Below are 24762 nucleotides of genomic sequence, written 5' to 3' on the forward strand. Positions count from 1 at the left end.
AATCAACTACAACCAATGCTTTATACAATGCAATATTCAATTCTACTTCCCACTGATAAATTAAAAGCAATCTTTACCATTCAGTGCTTACAAGCAATTTTGATTACCATCCTAGGGTTATGCCCCTTTACAAATGGAAAAATTGCTGAAGTTTTTCGTTTCCATTCTCTGACTTATAATAAGTTTGACTTTGATTGCTTCACTTTTAAAGTTCTTGATTTATGTCCCTTTATAACCTTTTATGCTAGCGGGGACATCATTTATGTCCCTATGGACACATTCCCCATTTATTTGTAATTGTACCTGCAAAAAATTGGCATTCACATAGATTTTTATAAAAAAATCTATATACTGTAGATGCTTAAGCTTCATGTATAGATATGCCTTATGCCTGCAAACAAAGTTGGGGGGTAAACAGGAATCACCCCATCTTTCCTGTGCATAACTTTTGTACTTAAACTAAACTTGGTAAGCAGATGCATCATTGGCATTGAATATAACCCATATTATAGTGATTCTTGTTTTAACTCAGAACTTTCGTACCATATTAAAATATATATAGCTAAAAACAAACAAACTTGGTATGAAGAGGCATCATGGGCTGGAGAAGTGTCACATACTAGAGTCAAGTCACACTGACCTTGACTTCAATATTTGACCACTTTGATAGTAAAAACTTATCCAATTTGTGTTTTGTTCATCACATATTTAATTTAACAATTTTGTTAACAAACTTTGTATGCAGTTGCATCATGGACTTGGAGTGCGTCATAAACCAAATTCAGGTCATTATGATCTTGACTTTTACCATTGACCCCTATGATAGTAAAACCAGTTTGTGTATGGCTCATAAAAATTGTACCATATCACTTAGGATAATCAAAATTAGTATGCAGTTGCATCATTGATTAGGAATATGTCACATACAAACTTCAGATCACTCTGACCTTGACTTTCACCACTATGATAGTAAAACCTTGTCTTATTCATATCTGGCTCATATCTTTTGTACTGTTAACTGAGGTTTACAAAACTTGGTTAGTGATTGCTTCATTTGCCTGGGATGTGTCATACACCAAATAAAATTGAGAATGGAAATGGGGAATGTGTCAAAGAGACAACAACCTGACTAAATAAAAAACAACAGCAGAGGGTCACCAACAGGTCTTCAATGTAGCGAGAAATTCCCGCACCCGAAGGCGTCCTTCAGCTGGCCCCTAAACAAATATATACTTGTCCAGTGATAATGAACGCCATACTAATTTCCAAATTGTACACAAGAAACTAAAATTAAAATAATACAAGACTAACAAAGGCCAGAGGCTCCTGACTTGGGACAGGCGCAAAAATGCGGCGGGGTTAAACATGTTTGTGAGATCTCCACCCTCCCCCTATACCTCTAACCAATGTAGTAAAGTAAACGCATAACAATACGCACATTAAAATTCAGTTCAAGAGAAATCCGAGTCTGATGTCAGAAGATGTAACCAAAGAAAATAAACAAAATGACAATAATACATAAATAACAACAGACTACTAGCAGTTAACTGACATGCCAGCTCCAGACTTCAATTAAACTGACTGAAAGATTATGATTTCATCATATGAACATCAGACACAATCCTTCCCGTTAGGGGTTTAGTATCATACCATCATAACATATATGAGAAGTCAAAGTCAGATTATTCTCACTTTTAACCCTTCATGATAGTAAAACCTTGTCTGTTTTGTGTCCTGCCTATATATATATATTGTACCATTGAACTTAGCATAACCAAACTTAGTATGCACTTGCAGCAAGGGATGGAGATGTGTCTTTATCTGTCACACTGATCTTGCATTTGACCTTTGACCATTATGAAAGTAAAACGTTGTCTGATTTGTGTGTGCTTAATTGTACTGTAGCACTTACATCAGAGTTTCTGCTAGCAGTCACCAAATTTGTATTTTGCGAAAGAAGTAAAATTGTGGCGATTAAAAAACATGAATGCTGAAAAAAATTTGCCAAAGAAATCAGTGTTGAATGGTAAATAGCTTATCTGGGTTTTGTTTGGCGTTTCCACACTAATTGGGGTCAGCAATGGACTCATTGGGTTTTGATTCAAGACAGCAGGACACACAATGAGCCACATAGACAATAAGAATTATTTATTTTGCTTTGGTACAACTTTTGGCTTTTTTCAAACAGCTCCACACTAAACAGGACAACAGGCTAAATACAGTTACCACTGGTGTAATTTCTGTTGATAAAGCTTTAGTAATTGTTATTTCCTGTTTTGTATGCACACAAATGTTTCAATTATGTATTTTGCATGAAATAAAATGTCTTAAATCTTATATTGTATTTGTACGCAAACTACACCATTGGTAACGTGTTCAGTTGGTTGTCCTGTTTTAATAGTGTGTAGCTGTTTGAAAAAGCCATGAGTGGTAACAAAACACAATGCATAATATTGCAAACTTAGATTATTAGTGCCTTCCGTTATCATATAAACACAAATACATGAAATAGTTACAACTTCTTATCGTCTAATGTGGTTCAAAGTGTGCCATGCTGTCTTTAATCAAAACGCGATAAGTCCTTTGCCACTCAATTATTGGGGAAATACAGATCAAAACCAAAAGTCTGTTACCATTCTACACATTGAAAATTAAATTTTTCAATTTTCCTTTTACAAAATTGTACTTCTTTTTTTAATGTCATCAATTTCAAAATTATTAACCAATGCACAGTTAAAAAATTTATTTGAAAACAAATGAAATAACTATTTTTATAACATTTTCTAGATAGGAAACAAATATATACATGATAATATTATATGTACTACAAGGTGAATTATATTTATTGTCTTTAAAAAATGTATATACATATGCATTTTGTAAGAAAGTTGTATTACAATTTGAATGTTAACACCCTGATAATGTCACTATATATATCTTTGCCTCCTTTGATATACTTCCACGTCTTGTACATCCTATATAGAGTTGTCCTGTTGATCTAAAGCCAAGGGAGAATGGAAGGATTATTGCATAATCTTTGGCATTGAAATGAGTCAATAGTTCTCCAATATTGTTTAAAATGTGAAACACCTCAGTTTCTAAATCGATTACAAAAACATTGTCAGATGGTGTTGTGACTATATTGATTGGTTTGAATTGTGTATCCTTGTTTATTTTTGAATGTCCTGTATATGTATTGATAACATCCCCTCCCTGTCCTAACACCACCACTCTTCCTCTGTCACTACCCGGTCTACGATCTACCACATGTATATTACCATTACTTGTACTGGTTATACTATTGGGATAGGTAAAGATAGGTTGATTATGTTGATCATGTTCATACACAGTCTCATGGTCTCCCTTCTCATTCATCACAAACACAGCTCTTCTTCCTAGTTTATCATTTTTACCTCCTACAACTACTTTATTACCACTGTTGATGTGAATGGCTATAGAAGCTAAAGGGGCCACATCATATACAGTATCTGTCAGTTTACCGGTGGTAATATTGAGTTGTTGTAGTCTGGATCCCTTTATGGACAGGAGAAGATCATTAGATGGAAGTACTGCCATACCATAGACATCAAGGTTGAAAGTAGATATAGTTTTCAGATTGTTTCCTTCTGGTTTAACTTTCATTAACTTTTCATCTAAATTACAATTTATCCAGATTGACTTGTCAGGACATGGAATTATATGTGATACATGGCTTAATAGTTCAGTTTGATATTCTGAAATGATATTGAGAGCAACATTTAATTCTACTGGAATGTCGTCACTTTGTAATATTCCAACATTAGACTGAGTGATCTCCCCTGGAACAAATGTTGGAATAGAATTGTATGATGACTGGGTTTTTGGTACTGGTATATCTATCGATTTCTCTATTTTGACAACTTCACGAAAAAACTTGTCAATATCTGTTGCCTTAATGAGTTCTTCTGTTTCGTTGTTTTTGTCATCAGTCTCTTTCATTGATCTTAATATTACATCAAGATCAGTGTCAATTGAATGCATTATTGTTTTAAGATTTTCACTGACTTCATTTTCTAGCTCTTCTATGTATTTGTCAACTGCGAGTTTTAAAGCTTTCCCATGATTTTGAATAGTATGTATTACTTTAGTGTATTTTTCATTTTCACGAGACTTACATTGTTCCAAAAGTACTTTCTTTATGACCAGTTTACTTCTGTTGGTCCGAATTTTACTTTGTTCTGTCTTTAGTCTTTCTATTTTTGTATTAAATCCCTCACTGATTTCGATTAAATCATGCTTTTTGTGAATTTTAGCAATGCATATTGGACAAACTAAACTGTCACAATGAGTGCAAAAGAGACAGCACAACTGTCCAGGGTGGTCTTTGCACTTGATGTTCGAAAAATCCACTTCTTCAGAATGCACACCTACTAGCTTAATGTCAATAATCTTATGATTTTGTGCATTTTTAATTTTTGAATGTTTTGTATCCCTACAGTTAGTACACAATAATAAACCACAGTCTTCACATTTCCATTTAATTGTCTCATTTTCACACAAGTTACATTTTACTGGTACTTGACTTTTTCTTACTGATTGAGAGAACGCCATTTTTGACAGATTCTCAGTTTGTTTGATGACGTATTCTACTTCCTGATTTTTATCTAGGTATGACCTGACCGAGATATCGATAGCTGTATTTGATGTTTACTTTACCTGACAAGAAAATACTGGATGGTATTTAAATTTCATGGATTAAATCCAATTTGAGCATTACGCTAAACAAATCTACATTTGTATACATGGAAAGAGTTGTGAAGAAGATAAAGTATTTTCTTCAAATAAAGCATTTAAATACTTCATATGCCAGTATGTAGGACATAGATATAATACATAGATATTCTTGACGTTTGATTTCTAGAAATTCTTGAACAATCTTCAACCTTCTCTACCTAAAAAGATGCTCTTAAACTTTCTGCATTCCAAAACTCAACTATTGTATGATCGCTTCTAGGAGTAATTTCCCTTAAGGTGGTACCTAACACCCCAGGGAGATAACTATGTAAAATCGGCTAAACATTTTAACTACGTTGTGTTGTTAAGGGAATATTAAGCTTCTCAATGATCAAAATTAGTGTTTGTTAAACTGCTATATAACCAGTGTCATTTTTCTGATAAATTGGTTGGTTAAAATTTTTTGAAATTTTTATATTTTTGTTAAAGGGTCAAAGTAAATCCTTTGTCAAAATTTTATGAAAATTAAACGAGTCAAATAATTTTAGTGAAAGTGTTGGGTACCACCTTAAATGATGATTGTTAAATAATTTTAAATAATTTCCGAGTGTTCTTGAATATTGATAGATTGGAGCTGTAAACAGCAAAAATAGTCAGCAAATTAAGTTGAATGACTTATAATGATGAGTTATTACTAATTTTTTAGTTTTTGCATATTACCTTGCAAACTAAAATATATTGGTTTCAACTGTAAACAGTAAAAATTATGGGCGCACTACGTTTGCGCGCATTTGGGGATTAAAATGTTTTACGTTTGCGCGGAGCTTTTGATTACATTTGCGCGCATTCCTTTTACAGGTAAACTAGGTAAAAATATAAATAAAAATTTAATTAAATTATAATTGACTATATATTTTTTTATTTTCATAATAAATATGAATATCAATTATTAATTTTGAAAATATTTCTTAATTCAAACTATATATTGTTCATATTGAATTATAAAACCAATTATAAAGTTATCATCAATTATACTCCATTGCGAATATTTCAGAGTGAAAAGGATTTGAACGAATAGTGATCGTTTTTAAAATAAGTAAATAATTGAAGTTAGTTTGTAAAGTTACACTAAGGCACAAACATGGAGTTTCGACACGTACCTACATGTAAAGTATATGAAATTATCAATACTTTTACCTTTATGATTAGCTATGTTTTAGCATTTTAACATTTTTATCTGTACATTTTTCTAGGATTTAGTGCCTGTGCATAATAAAACGGACTTATCTTGCTCGAAATCCCACTTCCACCTCATCGTTGGTGAGTAGGGGACCAAGACTAACGGAATGAGTACTTATACTTGTAAATAATTGAACTAATTATAAATAAATAAGTATTATTACCTGTATTTTACCTGAGTTTACCTGTCAAAAAATTGCGCGCAATTGTAATCAAAAGCTGCGCGCAAACGTAATGATTTTTGCGCGCAAATGTAATGGTAATGCGCGCAAACGTAATGCACCGAAAATTATCATGGAAATAAGATGTATAACAATAAACCATTGATAGAAACCAAAGGCTAACTCCTTATAGTTTTCTAGTTTTTTCCTCTCTCAATTTCTTGACAGGTCATTGATTCAGATTCAAGCTCTCGGGAACCACCTGTCATTAAATTTATAGCTCATTGTTTAAGAGGGATAATTTACAGAGGTCAGGACAAGCTATTGTCTTCCAATTATTTTATGCAGATATGTTATTTGCTTGTTAATATTAATTTTCTATCTTCTTTATTTAATTAGGTCGAAGCTGAAAAGGAATTTTTGGTGCAGACTCATTCGCTGGTACAGAAAGAAACAGAACAACTAACAAAGAAACTGAAAAATGAAGGTATTAGTAAAGAAAGTATAGTATATATTCCTTGATATATATAGAAGGTTACTGAATCATTTTTTCTATCATTTAGGACAAACTCAAATATTTTGTAATATATTGCTCATCTTCTGTATTAAGCCCAGATTTTATATCTGATTTAGAGGTTGTTGCTTAGCCAGTTGTATCATGTAAGCAATAACTTATTTTCAGTATATGAATTAAGAACTAAACAAGAACTAAGGTTGTTATTTGCACAAATTGAGTTTTTGATTCTCAAAACATTTTTTTGGTAAACTCCAAGAAAGGCGATAACCAATTTATATTTCATTTTTAGGGTCTTCTTAAGATTGTGCCTGGAGGGCATCATTTTTTTCCAGTTTGTGGATCTATATGTCTGATGTAAGATTGAAGTTTTGGTTAAGGTAGTTTCACCCAAAGCTGTTTTCCAATCAACTAAAAGAATTTGTAAGGGTTCCGCGGAACCCAGTGTCTTGACTACTTTTGCTGTTAATCACAGGCTCAACAAAAATGAGGAAAAACTTAATAATAATAATCCTCTTGATACTACATGTACTATCTTGATACTATCTAATAATCATAAACAAGCTTCTGTCCAAGTTTGGTAGAAATCAAGGATAGTTTGAGAAAGTTATTGAAATTTTAAAAACTATAACCACACACTAAATGTTATGATATCTGTCAGAAAAAACTAAGTTAATGTATAAGTTAATTCAGAAAAAATGATTTTATTAAAGAATTTACTTCTGGATACTATTTGATGATCATAAACAAGCTTCTGTCCAAGTTTGGTAGAATTCCAGGATAGTTTAAGAAAGTTATTAAAATTTTAAAAACTTTAATCACAAAGTGAGTGTAACGTTTGCTGCAGAAAAACTAAGTCCCTTTAAAAGTAAAATGCAGAAAAACAGCATATCTTTTTTTTAACAAAATTTCCTTATGGATACCATTTTATGATAACAACCAAGCTTCTGACCCGAGTTTGGTAGAAATCCAGAATAGTTTAAGAAAGCTATTAAAATTTCAAAGACTTGAACCACACAGTGAATATATGTGGACACCGCCAACAACGCTTTTTTCGACAAAAGTCAAAGGCTTGACAAAAACTAAGTACACATGTTAATTGTGATGTCAATTTGTAACCAGGTGCTCTGCAGGGCGCAGCTTATACGACCGCAGAGGTCGATCCCTGAACAGTTGGGGCAGGTATGCTGTATGGACAAAACATTTAAGCGTGATACAGCTCTGAATTTTGATTGTGATCAAATTTTTGACATTATATGGGTTTTTTACACAAAACAAATCTCAAGATTTTACAAATCAATTAAAGATTTCTTCTTCAAACTTATTTAAATCTAAAATTAAATAGTTGACACAGCATAGGTTTCTGACACAATATGAATGTGGTCTAATGAACTTAAAATTTGTTTTGCCTTTGAGCAATTCACTATGCTGTTGAATATTAATCCTGTCAAAAAAATGTTTGAAGAAATTTTCTTTTTATTTATGAAATCTGAAATGAGAACAAGTATTGACACAACTTTTAAGCTAAAAATATTTTAGATAAGATAAGGAAAAAAAAACTTCATCAGCAACATTTTATATTGGCAAATTTCCAATGAAGTTATTTACATAAAGTTATTGGCAAATAAAAATAGAAAATGACATCATAGTCATGTCTGGCAAATGTCCAACATACATTATCTAAAAACATTTTAGATAAGATAAGGAAAAAAAGCTTCATCAGCAACATTTAATATTGGCAAATTTCCAATGAAGTTTTTTACATAAAGTTATTGGCAAATAAAAATAGAAAATGACATCATAGTCATGTCTGGCAAATTTCCAACATATATTATCAACTACTATTCTATACAAAGAAAGATAACTCCAATTGAAAATTAATTGCTATTGCACAATATTGTGCAATTAGATATTTCTTGCTATTGTGCAATACTGTGCAATTGAAAATTTCTTGCTATTGCACAATACTTGATATGGAATCCTGATTTGGACCAACTTGAAAACTGGGCCCATAATCAAAAATCATGTTTAGATAAAGCATATCAAATAAGCCCAATAATTTAATTTTTGTTAAAATCAAACTTAGTTTAATTTTGGACCCTTTGGACCTTAATGTAGACCAATTTGAAAACTGGACCAAAAATTAAGAATCTACATACACAGTTAGATTTGGCATATCAAAGAACCCATTTATTCAATTTTTAGCTCACCTGGCCCGAAGGGCCAAGTGAGCTTTTCTCACCACTTGGCGTCCGTCGTCCGTCGTCGTCGTCCGTCGTCCGTCGTCGTCGTCGTTAACAATTTACATTTTGAACTTCTTCTAGAGAACCACTGAATGGAATGAAACCAAACATGGCATGAATGTTCCTTATGAGGTGCTGACCAAGTGTTGTTACTTTATTGCCGATCCATCATCCAAGATGGCCGCCAGCCAGGGACTTAGTTTAACATAGGACCCTATGGGAAATGCATACAAATGACTTCTTTTAGAGAACCACTGAATGGAATAAAACCAAACATAGCATGAATGTTCCTTATGGGGTGCTGACCAAGTGTTGTTACTTTGTAGCCGATCCATCATCCAAGATGGCCGCCAGCGGGGGACTTAGTTTAACATAGGACCCTATGGGAAATGCATACAAATGACTTCTTTTAGAGAACCACTGAATGGAATGAAACCAAACATGGCATGAATGTTCCTTATGAGGTGCTGACCAAGTGTTGTTACTTTGTTGCCGATCCATCATCCAAGATGGCCGCCAGCCAGGGACTTAGTTTAACATAGGACCCTATGGGAAATGCATACAAATGACTTCTTCTAGTGAACCACTGAATGGAATGAAACCAAACATGGAATGAATGTTCCTTATGTGGTGCTGACCAAGTGTTGTTACTTTGTAGCCGATCCATCATCTAAGATGGCCGCCAGCGGGGGACTTAGTTTAACATAGGACCCTATGGGAAATGCATACAAATGACTTCTTTTAGAGAACCACTGAATGGAATAAAACCAAACATAGCATGAATGTTCCTTATGGGGTGCTGACCAAGTGTTGTTACTATGTAGCCGATCCATCATCCAAGATGGCCGCCAGCGGGGGACTTAGTTTAACATAGGACCCTATGGGAAATGCATACAAATGACTTCTTTTAGAGAACCACTGAATGGAATGAAACCAAACATGGTATGAATGTTCCTTATGAGGTGCTGACCAAGTGTTGTTACTTTGTTGCCGATCCATCATCCAAGATGGCCGCCAGTCGGGGACTTAGTTTAACATAGGACCCTATGGGAAATGCATACAAATGACTTCTTCTAGAGAACCACTGAATGGAATAAAACCAAACATTGCATGAATGTTCCTTATGAGTGCTGACCAAGTATTGTTACTTTGTAGCCAATCCATCATCCAAGATGGCCGCCAGCGGGGGACTTAGTTTAACATAGGACCCTATGGGAAATGCATACAAATGACTTCTTTTAGAGAACCACTGAATGGAATAAAACCAAACATGGCATGAATGTTCCTTATGAGGTGCTGACCAAGTGTTGTTACTTTGTAGCCGATCCGTCATCCAAGATGGCCGCCAGTGGGGGACTTTTGAATGAAATTAAACATGTTCCTTTCCTTATAAATGAGGTTGTGTTGTCACTTTTAGCCAAATTTTATATTTTTTTATATGATTTCAAAAACCCAAGTAAAATCAGGTGAGCGATACAGGCTCTTGAGAGCCTCTAGTTGATGAAATCAAACAAAGTTTAATTTTGGACCCCCATTTGGACCAACTTGAAAACTAGGCCAATAATTAAAAATCTAAGTACATTTTTAAATTCAGCATATCAAAGAACCCCAAGGATTCAATTTTTGTTAAAATCAAACTAAGTTTAATTTTGGACCCTTTGGACCTTAATGTAGACCAATTTGAAAACGGGACCAAAAATTAAGAATCTACATACATAGTTAGATTCGGCATATCAAAGAACCCCAGTTATTCAATTTTTGATGAAATCACACAAAGTTCAATTTTGGACCCTTTGGGCCCCTTATTCCTAAACTGTTGGGACCAAAACTCCCAAAATCAAACCCAACCTTCCTTTTATGGTCATAAACCTTGTGTTTAAATTTCATAGATTTCTATATACTTATACTAAAGTTATGGTGCAAAAACCAAAAATAATGCTTATTTGGGCCCCTTTTTGGCCCCTAATTCATAAACTGTTGTGACCTCAACTCCAAAAATCAATCTCAACCTTCCTTTTGTGTTCATAAACCTTGTGTTTATATTTCATTGATTTCTATTTACTTATACTAAAGTGATTGTGTGAAAACCAAGAATAATGCTTATTTGGGCCCTTTTTTGGCCCTTAATTCCTAAAAACTCCCAAAATCAATCCCAACCGTCCTTTTGTGGTCATAAACCTTGTGTCAAAATTTCATAGATTTCTATTCACTTAAACTAAAGTTATAGTGCGAAAACCAAGAAAATGCTTATTTAGGCCCTTTTTGGCCCCTAATTCCTAAAATGTTGGGACCAAAACTCCCAAAATCAATCCCAACCTTCCTTTTGTGGTCATAAACCTTGTGTTAAAATTTCATTGATTTCTATTCACTTTTACTAAAGTTAGAGTGCGAAAACTAAAAGTATTCGGACGACGACGACGCCAACGTGATAGCAATATACGACCAAAAAATTAAAATTTTTGCGGTCATATAAAAATGTATGTTAAATAAGACCTAGATTTTACAGTTATTTGACCATTAGTTTTTGCGAGCCTTTTATTTTTGTCGAAAAAACGGGACACAGTGATCTTACATTCAGTTGTTGGCAGCGGCGGTATCTACAAATAGCAAATTAACCTGATGATATCGGGATATGGGTATTTAGTCGGATCTTTACACATACTTGTGATTTGTTTGAAACCGGTTTCAACGAAGAAATGTCGAAATGTTCAGAACTTAATTAAATCTATTTTTGGGTAAGATGGTGCAAGCATGTGATTTTTATTGCGTCTTACACTTTGAGAAGCGAATAATCTTTAGCTACTTTATTTAAATATTGTGTAAAAAGGTTTAATTATGAGCTATGAAAGTCAAGTGGCTCAAGCATTTTACTGAGGAAGTTTTAGAAAAATGCAAAGAAATATTTTAACAGTGGGTTAGATTTCATTAGTCTTTACTATCTATAGATTAACAACTTTTGGTTATATTTATAATTTAAAATCATCATTGAAGGTGGAAGGCGATTGCACAGTTAATTAATTATATTGAGGTGCCATTTGTATGCAAGAGTGACATTCCGTTGTATTATGTGCCAATTCGAAAAAGTTATGCGAGTATTGTCTCCCTTTAATAGGTTCATTATTTTATAATTAAGTTTAGGTTTCTGATATAAATTTGAATAGTTACAAAATGTATCAATTCAATATATTTCAGTTTTTGTTATTGGTGTATCAAAAACATTGATGTACGAATATAATTTCATAAATTTGAAACATTTACAATGATTACATACCAATATAAAGAACCGTTCATCATTTTTCAAAAAGACTATGATTGAAATTTGTATGATTTATATTCCCTTTATGATAGATTGATTGGGAAATGAACCAAAGTTCTCTAAAGGTAATCACAGAGAAGGGCTAGCAAGCAATTTTTAATTGTAGCTTATTTAACGTTAAAACAACTTTCCACTATAAACAAATGTTATTTTATACAAATATAAGAACCTTGTTAGCTAAATCTACGAATTTTATTAGATATATTATGAATTTTTATTACAATAGATTAATATGCTACTACAAATATACACTCTGTAGAGCATTCATTAAGGATAAACATAAGCTAAAAATATTAATAGGTCATGGACCTCCTTTTTGGGATATTTGAGATTTAAAATAGGACGGGAAAAGGCTGACTCTGACTTTTACCTTATATTTGCATTGGTATTATTTGGGTCTCAAAACAAAAGAAAGAAAATCAAGAATCTTCTAAAATTTTGGTAAATGACGTTTCATGAGCTAATAAGTCTTATACGAAAAAATAAAAGGGTGTTTACGGGGCAAAACATTTTACCTTGTATTGTATGGAAAAGTACCAAGGAGTCCGAATAATTTTCTTACAAACTATCTAGGATTTCTACCAAACTTTGACAGAAGCTTGTTTATGATCATAAGATAGTATCCAGATCGAAATTTTGTAAAAAGAATAATTCCTGTTTTACCGTATTTTACTTATAAATAGACTTAGTTTTTCTGCCAGGAAACATCACATTCACTCTGTGGTTAAAGTTTTTAAAATTTAAATAACTTTCTTAAACTATCCTTGATTTGTACTAAACTTGGACAGAAGCTTGTTTATGATCATTAGATAGAATCCATAGGTAAATTTAGTACAAAAAAATATTTTTTTTTTCATACATTACTGATAATTGGACTTAATTTTTCTGCAGGGAAACATAACATTCAGTCTTTTTAGTTTTTAGAATTTTTATAACTTTATAAAACTATCCTGGATTTGTACCAAACTTGGACAGTAGCTTGTTTATGATCAAAAGCTAGTATCTAAAATGAAATTTTACTCATAAATGAACTAAGTTTTTCTTCCAGTTATTACCAATGTTATTTCACCTGATCAGCCGGAGCTTACGTTTTAATTTGCATAAGGACAGTCTATTTGAAGATGTGTGTGATAAAGATGATTGCTGTTATAATTATTACTGATTTCTAATCAACTATCAGTGTCATCAAAGGAATTTACAAAACAATAACTGGACACTTCATTGATGAGTTTATCCTAAAACATCTATCTATAGATGGACTGGTTTATTGTGAGCGAATAGGTTAAACTCCGCCCAGTCAAGTGAAATAAATGGAGTAATAACATTACATACAGTCTGCAGTTAAAGTTTTAAAACATTTATTAGATTCATAAACTATGCTGGATTTTTACCAAACTTGGACAGAAGCTTCTTACAATCAAAAGATAGTATCCTGAAATATATTTATATTATTTTTCTTCTTTTTTGTTGAGCCTGCGATTAACAGTAAAAGTAGGCGAGACACTGGGTTCCGGGGAACCCTAACGAATTTTTGTTGAAGATATGTTGAAGTTTTTGTTTGAGTCTGACAGGGCTATAAATATTCTTGTTGTTGAACTTCTTTTACATATTTTTTTTGCCCCATTTATGGGCATTAAGTTTTCTAGTCTGTGTTTCCGTCTGTTCGTTTGTTTGTCCGTTCATCTAACTTCAGGTTAAAGTTTTGATTAAAGTTTTTGGTAGAAGTAGTTTTTGATGAAGTTGAAGTCCAATCAACTTGGAACTTAGTACACTTTTTCCCTATGATATGATCTTTCTAATTTTGATGCCAAATTAGAGATTTCCCCCCATTTTCACGGTCCATTGAACATAGAAAATGATAGTGCAGATGGGGCATCAGTGTACAGGGGAAACATTCTTGTTTAAATACTTATTGAAATTTATATGGTATTGAAATTTATATGGTAATTTATGCATTAACTATTTCACTAACAGCTTTTTCTCTGAATATTATTTCATATATACGAAAGATTTAAAATTGCTAAGATATCATGAAATAATTTATAAGGTATAGTGGATAGAGTTGTATCGTCACCGTCTGTCTGAAGACAAGTCTCTTGAACCAAGAATATACCATATGTTTGATCACTTCAGTTAAGGTTTCTGATTATGTTTTACCCTATTGATATATTTAGATGACCTTAGCTCACATGTTAACGCTTTCTGAATAAAATATCAGAAGCATATAATAATCTTTTTGTCCATGCATCCTTTCATAGGACTGTTTAAAAAAAATGTCCTGATTATAACTTGAGTATTCCTAGATTGATTGGAATAAAACTTATACAGATGGAAGATATTGGGATGGGGAAAATGTTGAGAAAAATTAAGGTCAAAGGTAAAATTCACTGTTACTTAAAATAGGAAAAAAACTGCCAGTGTCATCTTTTAATTGTTTTTATTCTATTGTTCGTTGAGTTATAGTAATATGACAATAATTCATTGATAGTTTTTGGAAAGAAAGGTCATCACATGCCTTTGGCTAGCTGATTAAAATATTGATACGTGCTTTGTTTTCCTAACTGACAGTAAATGTAACGCATAAGTTGGGAATTTGAAATTTTTATCAGTTCAACTATCTTTCATATAAACAGTGTTTTCCATTCTAGACCTAGATCCTTTTAGCATCATTGTAATTATGTGATGGTGTCCTTTAAATTTATATTTTAACTATTGGGAGTTGTTATGCCCCATGTATGGGCATTATATTTTCTGGTCTGTGTGTCCGTTCATTTGTCCATTTGTTTTCATTTGTCAGTCCGTCTCTTTGGTCGTTCCTTCGTCTGTCTGTCTGTCCCTCTTCAGGTTAAAGTGTTTGGTCAAGGTATTTGATGAAGTTGAAGTCCAATCAGCTTGTAACTTAGTAAACATGTTCTTTATGATATGATCTTTCTAATTTTAATAACAAATTAAAGATTTTGCCCCATTTTTATATATCTTTATGGAGATTTTCCCTATATCGCAATAATTAAAAATTTTACATTTGTATTGTCTCAATAATAGATACACGAAATAAATTCTGAATTTACAGTATTACTGGAATGTGATGCTATCTAAAAAGGAGTTTCCAAAAAGACTATGTTAAGAATGAAATGCTGTATTTCCTAGAAGCAAGATGGTATTTCAAAATTCTTCGTTTACCAGGATGCTATATGAATATTGTATTACACCCATTAACCAATAAAATTGATTGTATTATAGGTTTCTGTCTAGTGTTTTATTGCCTGTATTTAGTCCTCTTTTGCTATAAATTTTGTTTCTCTTTTTTTCACCAAAAGTGGAAAGATACAAAGACAGCATTAAAACCCAAAAGTCAAAGAAACAAACTCTACAATGGCCAAAAAGATGATAGTCAACAAAACACTAGACAGAAAACTAAAGATTGAGCAAAGTTAACCAATCAAAAACAAGAGTGAATAATACTGATGGATATTGTATTACCACCTTCAATCGTCCTTATGTTTATTGATTTGTAAATAATGAAATGTGTGTAGACCTAATTGTTTAATCACAATGTATATTTAATTTAATTAGGTTCATTTATAATGGATATTTTTCAGCAAATGAAATATTAGAGGAAGCACAAGCTAATTCATCAAAGAAAATAACTCTTGCCGAAGCAGACCGTGAAGTTAGCTTGACCTCTGCCTATGTCCATGGCTTGAAGTATTTGTACCTAACACTAGGAGTGAATAACGAAGAACATCAACTATCTTTGATGATGATAAGGGCGCTAGAAGATTCTAATGTGAAGGGCAACTTGTATAGGGGATATGGTTATAATACATCAACTATTGTTAGTTCACCTTTTAATTAGTTATGTTATAGCAAACCTGTTTTAGGGAATTTGTTATAACAACTTTCTTATAGATTGATATAAAGAGTTTTTGATAGATTGGTATATACAGATTTTGAAAACCAGAAATTTATCTATCAACCAAAAAGATTATTCTTGAATGCATGAAAATTGATACCCGTGCAAATGAATGATCCCATAGGGATTTCACTTTCTGTGTTAGTTCTCCAAAAATGTGATATTGTGTTTGTTGAAGACCATTATGCCAAAGTATTTATAGAATGTTCAAATGAAACTGATTTCTTTATTGTTTCAGATTGGAATGTTTTTATAAGGTTTTGATATATGATATAAACTCTCATGTTTTAATGTAAGCTCAAGATATCTAACAATAAGTTTGAAATGTATAACAATCGATTTCCATTATTCTACAACAGCATTTAATATTTATGTATGTATTCTATTTTTATACCTCTATGTTGTTATTCATTACAATCTAACAAAAAAATAAATCTCTGTACTGTCTCATTTTTTTATACTGCGACCAAGCATGAAAAAATAAGCGAGTGCAGAGATTTAATTTTAATTAGAATGTATTTATTAGAAAAAGTCTTCATAGTTGTCCTATTTTCTTTCATGTTCAATACACATATTTGTTTATGTTATTGAATTTTTAAATCAAAAACATATCATAGATTATTTAGTTTTTCCAGTTGCAATATATGTATTGAAGATCTCTCTTTTGACTTTATATATGTAGTCATGTAATTATTTAATTTGTATTAAAATTAGAATTTGCATCTTTCAATTCGATCTATAAAAAAACAGCTGCAGTTAAAAAGAGTTTGGTCATCATTTTTGTTACATGGTTAATATATTGTCTGCAGCCGTGTGAGCATTTTTGGTATAGTTAAACTTCTGAATTTGGAAGGATGGGGATGTGTTATCCAACATCAAGACAATGTCTTAATTATTTGAAAATATCACCATTTGTGTGATAACCATGTTGAATGTCCATACCTGAAATATTGTTGTCAGATCTTTTAAAAAAAACATTCTCTGCATGTTTCAAAGGATATATATACAATTCATATGCTGTTTTGACTAATCAGTTTTCCCAAAACAAAATAAAAACATGACAGGTTATTATCAGGTGCTATATCATTTTCCTTTATGTAGTATTGAAATAAAAGGTTACATATACAATACATAAAATATTTGAAATCCAAACAAAATACTAATAAATCGTATTTTATGTATCTTAAAAGATTTATATCCAGGTAGAAATTCAAACACTTATGCACTAAAAAGAAATCATATATCTTACAAATTCAAAGTGAGCGAACTGTAAATTTATTTATTTATATAGTGGAAGGGAGACAATTCTTAATAATTTCAAACATTTTTGTTTTTATTCAGATGTAGAGAAAAAGTCATGTTAATGAAGAGTTTAAACATCCCACCTATCATGTAAATTGACAAACCAACTTGATTTTGATCAGTTCATATGTAACAATTATACACTTAAGAAAAGTGATTCACTTGATTGAATTCTACAAATATTAGTAGTTATTTTTTGCTAATTGACTATTTGTTCAGTGTGCATATCATGAAATGACCAATCGTACAGTTCAAAGGTACAGCCTATTGAGGCAATACAGTTGACCTGAAAGTTCTATATTAATCATGGAGTTATCTCCTCTACAATTAGTAGGTCTCTAATTTAACACATGTTGGTTAGCTACTGATAAACTTTTTAACTGTTTACTTTAAAATTGTGTTTTTTACCTACGCTAAGTAGCCAAATGTCAATCATGTTGCTTGTTTATTTATGTTATTTATAGTATTGTACCTCACTCTGATGATAGTTATATATTGCAATAAATGTACTGTTTTTACTTTATAATAAATCCATTTTCCTTAAACTTGTATAATTTTTGTTTTAAACTATTTGCTTGATTTCTACTACCAGACTTATTTGTTGATTCTGAATACTGTCATTGAATAATTATAAAAAAGAAGATGTGGTGAGATTGCAAATACAATACTCTCCACAAGAGACCAAATGACAGAAATTATGCAGCTATTACTTTGCCTTGGCAATGTCTAATCTTTTAGCCTTGGGATAAAATTTGCAAATCAAGTTTAAACTTCACTCAAATACAAATGCTCTCTACAACCATTCGTATAAGGGATATTTTCACTATATATAATTGCAAAATAAGCATAAAAAATGGCTTATATTTCCGTGTTGACAGTGATTACACCAGTAAACAAAATGAAACAAAATTTAAAAATATTTCTTAAGCTTAACACATCAAACCTAGAAAGGTACAATTAATGGTTATAACACCAAATTGTCATTAAAGCACAAAATAATAAAAGTAAAAAGACAGAAAATGGCAGCCAAAAGATCTTGTAACCATTTCTCCAGTTGATATCACTATTTTATATTTTTACTCTTACTGTGTACAAAATAGAATTTTTCCAAAATCCAGGAAAATTAATACACAAGGCATTAAATGAATCTACAGCAAATTTAAATTTTCACCACGCATAGGAGCTACCTTTGCCTTCCAAACTATTCCAAATTCACTGTGGAGTCTTTGATTCACTGTTGCAAGATCAAAGATTCCAAAGAAAGAAGGCATGTATAAAAAGTGTTTGCAAATGTCTCCCTGTAGACAAATGCACCCAGGTTACTATGTAGATATCAAATATTTCCAGTTAGCACAGATATCAATCCCAAGTGAAGTGTCAAATTTGTTTGTTCAGCAGCTGGTATAACAGGTAAGCATGCAGTTATTGGTATCTGTTTCTTAAAAGTATGTAGCTAGTTGATAACAAATGTCTTTTTACTGCCAATACCAGAATAATCCTCATTAAACAGAAAATTTGATTAGAAAACAAATTTGTTATTTGATTTATCTTCTCTTGATTGATTTGTTATTAAGAAAAAAATAATTTTGAAATTATGTTCCAGTCATTGCTCTACAACTTATCAAAAGGAAACCTGATCTATAATTTAAAGCACTCATATAGCACATAAATAATGATATTAGGATGATACCATGCATAGAATGTAATTAGAAAACATTAAGTTACTGCTCAATAAAAGGCTGTTGTTTCTTTTGATGTTATTATCATTACAAGACTTTCTTTGTGAATATGTATTCAAACATAACTATTAATACCTTGGTTGGGATTTTTTTGTTGGTTTATTTTTTTGGGGGGTGGAGGTTATCAGAACCACTTCTTTATTTTTTAAAGCTGGAAATTTGTTTTGATTACCTGTCCGTGAAATATTTAAATTGTATTTGCATAAAGTCTAATTTTAGTTAAAACTTGTTTAAACTATATCCTGGGAAAATAGTAATCTTTTGTTGAAAAAGTCAGTAAAACCTATTTAGTATTTAGAAATGTTTCTTTTCAGAACAGAATAAATTGACTTAAAACTTTTTTGGGAGAGCCATGGGATCCAATCAATTCCTTTGGGAGAACATTTGGCCTACAAGATATATGTGTTTGCAGTAAAGGTTTAAAGGAAAAACTCCATTAAACTGCTCAGCAGAATTCTTTCATCTGTTATTGTTTTAAGTTATTAGATATTGTTTGAACTCATTCGCAACTTGATAAGACTTTGTCCAGAGTTGGTTTTTTTTGCCATTATGCATTGCGTTTAAAGGCTTTAAACTGATCTCTTGATGTGAATTATGTTGTTTGGTTGTTGACTTTTTTCCCCAATATTTTGTAAACATGGTAAATGTAGTACCTTCACAAAAAATTGCAGTGGCATAAACATTTATAAAAAATATCTTTAAAAAGTTGATCGATCATACCTTGTATTATTATAAATGCCTTATTTTTTAAAGTTTTGATCTTTCATATAACCATTGTTCTAGACCTCATTTTCATTGTTTAGAGAATGCTTAAAAGCTATGAAGTTTCTTTGTCATGTGTATTTCTTACTTATCATGCGAAATATGATAACTACACAAATGCAAGCAAAGTGGGGTATATAGAAATCATGTATGTGCATGAGTCTTGCTTTGTGTCAAGTGTATAACTTTTGTAACATAAGATTTAGGTAACCAAACTTGGTAAACAGTTGTATTATAGGTTTTTGGGTGTCAGATCCCAAAGTTCGGTCACTCCAACCTTAACTTTGACCTTGGATCTCTATGATAGTAAAACCGTGTCCAATTCATGTCCAGCTAAACTTTTGTACTGTTACACATAAGATGACTAAACTTAGTATGCAGATGCATCATGGAGTGGGAATGTGTTACATACTAAAGTTAAGTCACTCTGATCTTGACTTTGCCCTCTTTGCTAGTAAAACCTTGTCCAATTCCTTTCCATCTCACAACATCTGTACCATAACACTTAATAGAACCAAATGGAATAGTTTTCAGGTACATCATGGACTGTGTATATGGCACATACTAAATTCATCCTGCCATTGACTTTGACATTTGAACACTTTGATATCAATACCTTTTCCTATTGGTGTCCTGTTCATTTCTTTTGTACTGTAAAATAAGGTTAACCAGACTTGGTATGCAGTTGCATCATAGGCTTTTGATCTGTCATATTGTCATATACCAAATTGAAGTAATTCTGAGCTTTGGTAGTAAAAAGCTTATTTATTTAGGTCCTATCCATAACTTTTGTACCATATATCAAACTTAGTATGTTGATACGTCATACTATTGTGGAAGGGGAAGGGGAGGAGGTTTCATATCAAAGTCAAGTCACTTTGAATTTCATGATAATAATACATTGTCTGATTGTGTTTGGTCCATAACTTTTGTACTGTAGCACTAACTTTGACAAAACTTCTTTTTCAGAAGCATCATAATACCTTGACCTTTGAATTCTTAATTTACAGTACTGTAAATTAATTAATTTTCGTGGGTATCAATTCTAATTTTCGCGGAGATTTGATTTCATGGTTTTGCCGATTTCTGTGTACAAAACCTATATAAAATTTTAAAATCGATGAACATTTGAATTTGTCGTTCACCTATACCTACGAAACCGACGAAAATCTGTATCCAACGAATAATAATGATTCCACAGCATACCAAACGTAGACCTTGTTCCTAGGTCAGTATAATTATAATAAATAAAATAATTGGGTGTAAACCAAAGTCTCAAAAATACTATTGCCCTTATAATTAATTTCGAGGGTATCACCAGCCCGGTAGTCAGCACTTCAGTGTTGACATGAATATCAATTATGTGGTCATTTAATTTTTTATAGATTTCCTGTTTACAAAACTTAGAATTTTTCGAAAAACTAAGGATTCTCTTATCCCAGGCATAGATTACCTTAGCCGTATTTGGCACAACTTTTTGGAATTTTGGATCCTCAATGCCCTTCAACTTTGTATTTGTTTGGTTTATAACTGTTTTGATATGAGCGTCACTGGTGAGTCTTATGTAGACGAAACGCGCGTCTGGCGTATTAAATTATAATCCTGGTACCTTTGATAACTATTTACACCACTGGGTCGATGCCTCTGCTGGTGGACGTTTCGTCCCCGAGGGTATCACCAGCCCGGTAGTCAGAACTTCGGTGTTGACATGAATATCAATTATGTGGTCATTTTTATAAATTTTCTGTTTACAAAACTTAGAATTTTTCGAAAAACTAAGGATTCTCTTATCCCAGGCATAGATTACCTTAGCCGTATTTGGCACAAATTTTTGGAATTTTGGATCCTCAATGCTCTTCAACCTTGTATTTGTTTGGTTTATAACTATTTTGATATGAGCGTCACTGATGAGTCTTATGTAGACGAAACGCGCATCTGGCGTAGTAAATTATAATCCTGGTATCTTTGATAACTATTTACACCACTGGGTCGATGCCTCTGCTGGTGGACGTTTCGTCCCCGAGGGTATCACCAGCCCGGTAGTCAAAACTTCGGTGTTGACATGAATATCAATTATGTGGTCATTTTTATAAATTTTCTGTTAACAAAACTTTCATAACGGCAACTAAATTGCATGTGCATGTCAATAACTACTAGTGGTACTTTTCTGACACAGGACTCAAGACTTCTTTTAAACTTAGTTTTACTGTATGTTGTGCTTAGTGTTTATTTATTTCACATTGACTAGATATATAGGGGTAGGGTTGAGATCTCACAAAACATGATTGACTTTGCTGCATGTTTGTGCCTATCCCAAGTCTGTTTTTTTTTTAAATTTCAGTTAAATTGTATGTTATGGAGTTTAGTGTGATTTCAATTTAACACATTCTTGGTTTAGGGACCAGATGAAGCAGGCCAATGAGTGCAGCATTTTCTTGCTGTGTTTAAAAGACTGGTTAGGATGTTGTTTTTTTGACACATTCCCCATTTCCATTCTCGATTTTACAGGAGGAATCATTCCTGCTATGTGGACAGCATTAGTTATATTTATTCTATAGGTTTTCTTGTTTGTCAGACCGTGTTCACCTTATTTCATGGATCATTGAAAAGGTTAGAATTAAGAGATAAGGTCCGTTTCACAGATATTATTATGTCAAATCTTAATAGTGCATGAAAATTGATACATATAATGATTGTACGGTGATGTTTTCATCTGACCTTGAATTAATGTTTATGGTTCATTAGTCAATTTTAGGTTTGTAAGTTGTAACTGTATTTTCTCCTGATTTCCTGTCAAGGGAAATCTACTATAAAGAAACTATTTTTTCAGAAGGGGGTAGAGGTAAAATAACCTTGCGCTTTTGTTTACTTCAGGTGTGACAAAGTTTAAATTGTTGGATCAAAAATCACATTTCCCAGTGTTCCAGTTATTTATCCAATTTTTATATCAGAATACCTATGTTGACTAATCAGTTTTCCAAAAAGTCAGATTACTCGCAGGTTCCATATCATTTCCTTTATGAAGAATGGAAAATAAAAGGTTACAATACATGTTAAGTGTACTAACATTAAAGATTTGAGCCTAGAACCACAGAAATCAGAGGAAAATACCCAAATACATTTTATTTTATGAACCGTATCTTTATTATTTAAAATCCAGATAGAAATTTAAACACTTTCGCACAGACAAAATTATGTATCTTAAAAACACTAAGTGATCTAACTACTGCAACTAGAAGTTTATTTATCAATATAGCAGTAGGGAGATAATTCTTTATAAAATCAAACATATTTTTTTATACAAAGCAAAGTCTTTAGATGAAGAGTTCCAACTTCCAACCTATCATGAAAATTGATAAAAATAAATCTGATTTTGGTCAGTTCATACATAAAAATCATAAACTTAAGAAAAGTGATTCACTTGATTGAATTTTATAAATATTAGTAGTTATTTTTTGCTATTAAACTATTTGTTCAGTGTGCATATCATGAAATGGGCAATCATACATTTTAATGGTACTGGCAGTTCAGGCAAGACAATTAACTTGAAATATTTCATACATTGTACACAGATATCCTATGTTACCAAGTTTCCGTCTGTCATATGTCTGTTGTCCTTGACCACATTTTCATGGTTCAGCGACTGTTAGAAAAAAGTTCAGATTTTGTCATGTGAACATTTCACTAATTATAAGTAAAAAGATCATTATATTTGGTATATGGGTTTATATCTGTCATGCAGGATTCACCATCTGACATTGAACTCATCTGATGGATTAGTGATCAATGTTAAGTTTTTCCTGGTTAAGTCTATTTCTTTAGGTTACTATAAACAATGAGGTATACTAGATTTGAAGCATGGAATGATTGTAAGGTGTGCATGTCTCTCTGGCAGGATTCATCTGACCCTGACACCACATTTTCATGGTCCATTGGTTGATATTAAGTTTCATGGTTTGGTCTGTTTCTTGTATACTATAAGCAATACGTCAACCATATTGGGTTAATGGAATGATTGTAAGGTGTACGATTATTTGTCTGTTTGGATTGGTTTAACAGACCATGACCACATTTTCATCATGGTTTATATGATACGTATACTTTGAGCAAATCTTTATGTTTAGGTTTATCAATATAAAATCAATCGTGGTAAGTAAAGCAGACAAGACCATCAACATGTGCATTCTTGTTTCAATTTATTTGATGTTCTATTTCAACTTTGCCAAAGGATAATAATTGAGCCTAGCAATTGCTCACAGTCTATTTTTTTAATTTTTTTTTTATTAAATATGTTTTTAATTTTTTAGCAAAAGTTTTTTGTGAGTATTTGTTGCTAAAAAATGTGGATTTATTTGGTTATTTTGATAATAACTGTTGTTTGTGGTTGTACTTACATTCACAATTTGAGTTGCCATAAGTGTCACTTTACTCTTTAATAATTATTGTGTGTCTATAAGTCTAATAAGAATCACTATGTTTATCTCTTTGAGTGTGATAGTGACATCATTTGAGTATTTGTAACACTAAAATAAAAATGTCCAATTCTCTATTAGCCCAAGAAACAAAACAAAAAATAGCACATTGTTTGTATTAAAAGCATTTCACTATGTTCAATCCTAATGACAATTTTGATAGCTTTTGAATAACAATTTCTGGGAACAGGTTGAGGAATGTAATGGTTCAATGAAATATATACCACAAAGCAAAACATAAAGAGAAAATTTTAATTTTTTGACTGAACTGTTTGTTTGTTTACTTTTTATTTCCTGAAAGTTACATAAAAGGAGTTCATCATGTTTTTTTATTATTTTAAAAGAGTTCATAATGAGTTTTTATTATTTCTGTCAAACAAAAGTTAAT

The 24762-nt window shown here is 31.9% G+C and overlaps 3 protein-coding genes across 8 annotated transcripts in view; 2 read left to right on the forward strand and 1 right to left on the reverse strand.

Annotated features, from left to right (window-relative positions):
* LOC143073112 (uncharacterized) overlaps window positions 1-17946 on the forward strand; it is a 52922-nt gene extending 34976 nt beyond the window's left edge. For all 6 annotated transcript variants that reach the window (XM_076248432.1, XM_076248430.1, XM_076248433.1 and 3 more), the window contains 2 exons: window positions 6513-6600; window positions 15786-17946. In XM_076248432.1, coding sequence (XP_076104547.1) covers window positions 6513-6600; window positions 15786-16042 — 345 coding nt within the window. In that variant the 3' untranslated portion in view covers window positions 16043-17946. The remainder of the gene's footprint in view (window positions 1-6512; window positions 6601-15785) is intronic.
* Window positions 2729-4600, reverse strand: LOC143073114 (uncharacterized). The gene has a single exon (XM_076248438.1). It carries the CDS (start codon window positions 4588-4590, stop codon window positions 2908-2910), a length of 1683 nt encoding a protein of 560 aa, XP_076104553.1. The 5' UTR covers window positions 4591-4600; the 3' UTR covers window positions 2729-2907.
* Window positions 17947-18691: 745 nt separating the features above from the next.
* LOC143073761 (uncharacterized) overlaps window positions 18692-24762 on the forward strand; it is a 30542-nt gene continuing 24471 nt past the window's right edge. The window contains exon 1 of the mRNA XM_076249516.1: window positions 18692-18802. Within this exon, the coding sequence (XP_076105631.1) occupies window positions 18692-18802 (111 nt within the window). The remainder of the gene's footprint in view (window positions 18803-24762) is intronic.

This window comes from Mytilus galloprovincialis, chromosome 4, assembly GCF_965363235.1.
Source record: "Mytilus galloprovincialis chromosome 4, xbMytGall1.hap1.1, whole genome shotgun sequence".
NCBI lineage: Eukaryota > Metazoa > Mollusca > Bivalvia > Mytilida > Mytilidae > Mytilus > Mytilus galloprovincialis.

Coding starts and splice junctions, on each gene's coding strand:
- LOC143073114 (XM_076248438.1), bottom strand. CDS start 4,590: ATGGCGTTCTCTCAATCAGTAAGAAAAAGTCAAGTACCAGTAAAATGT.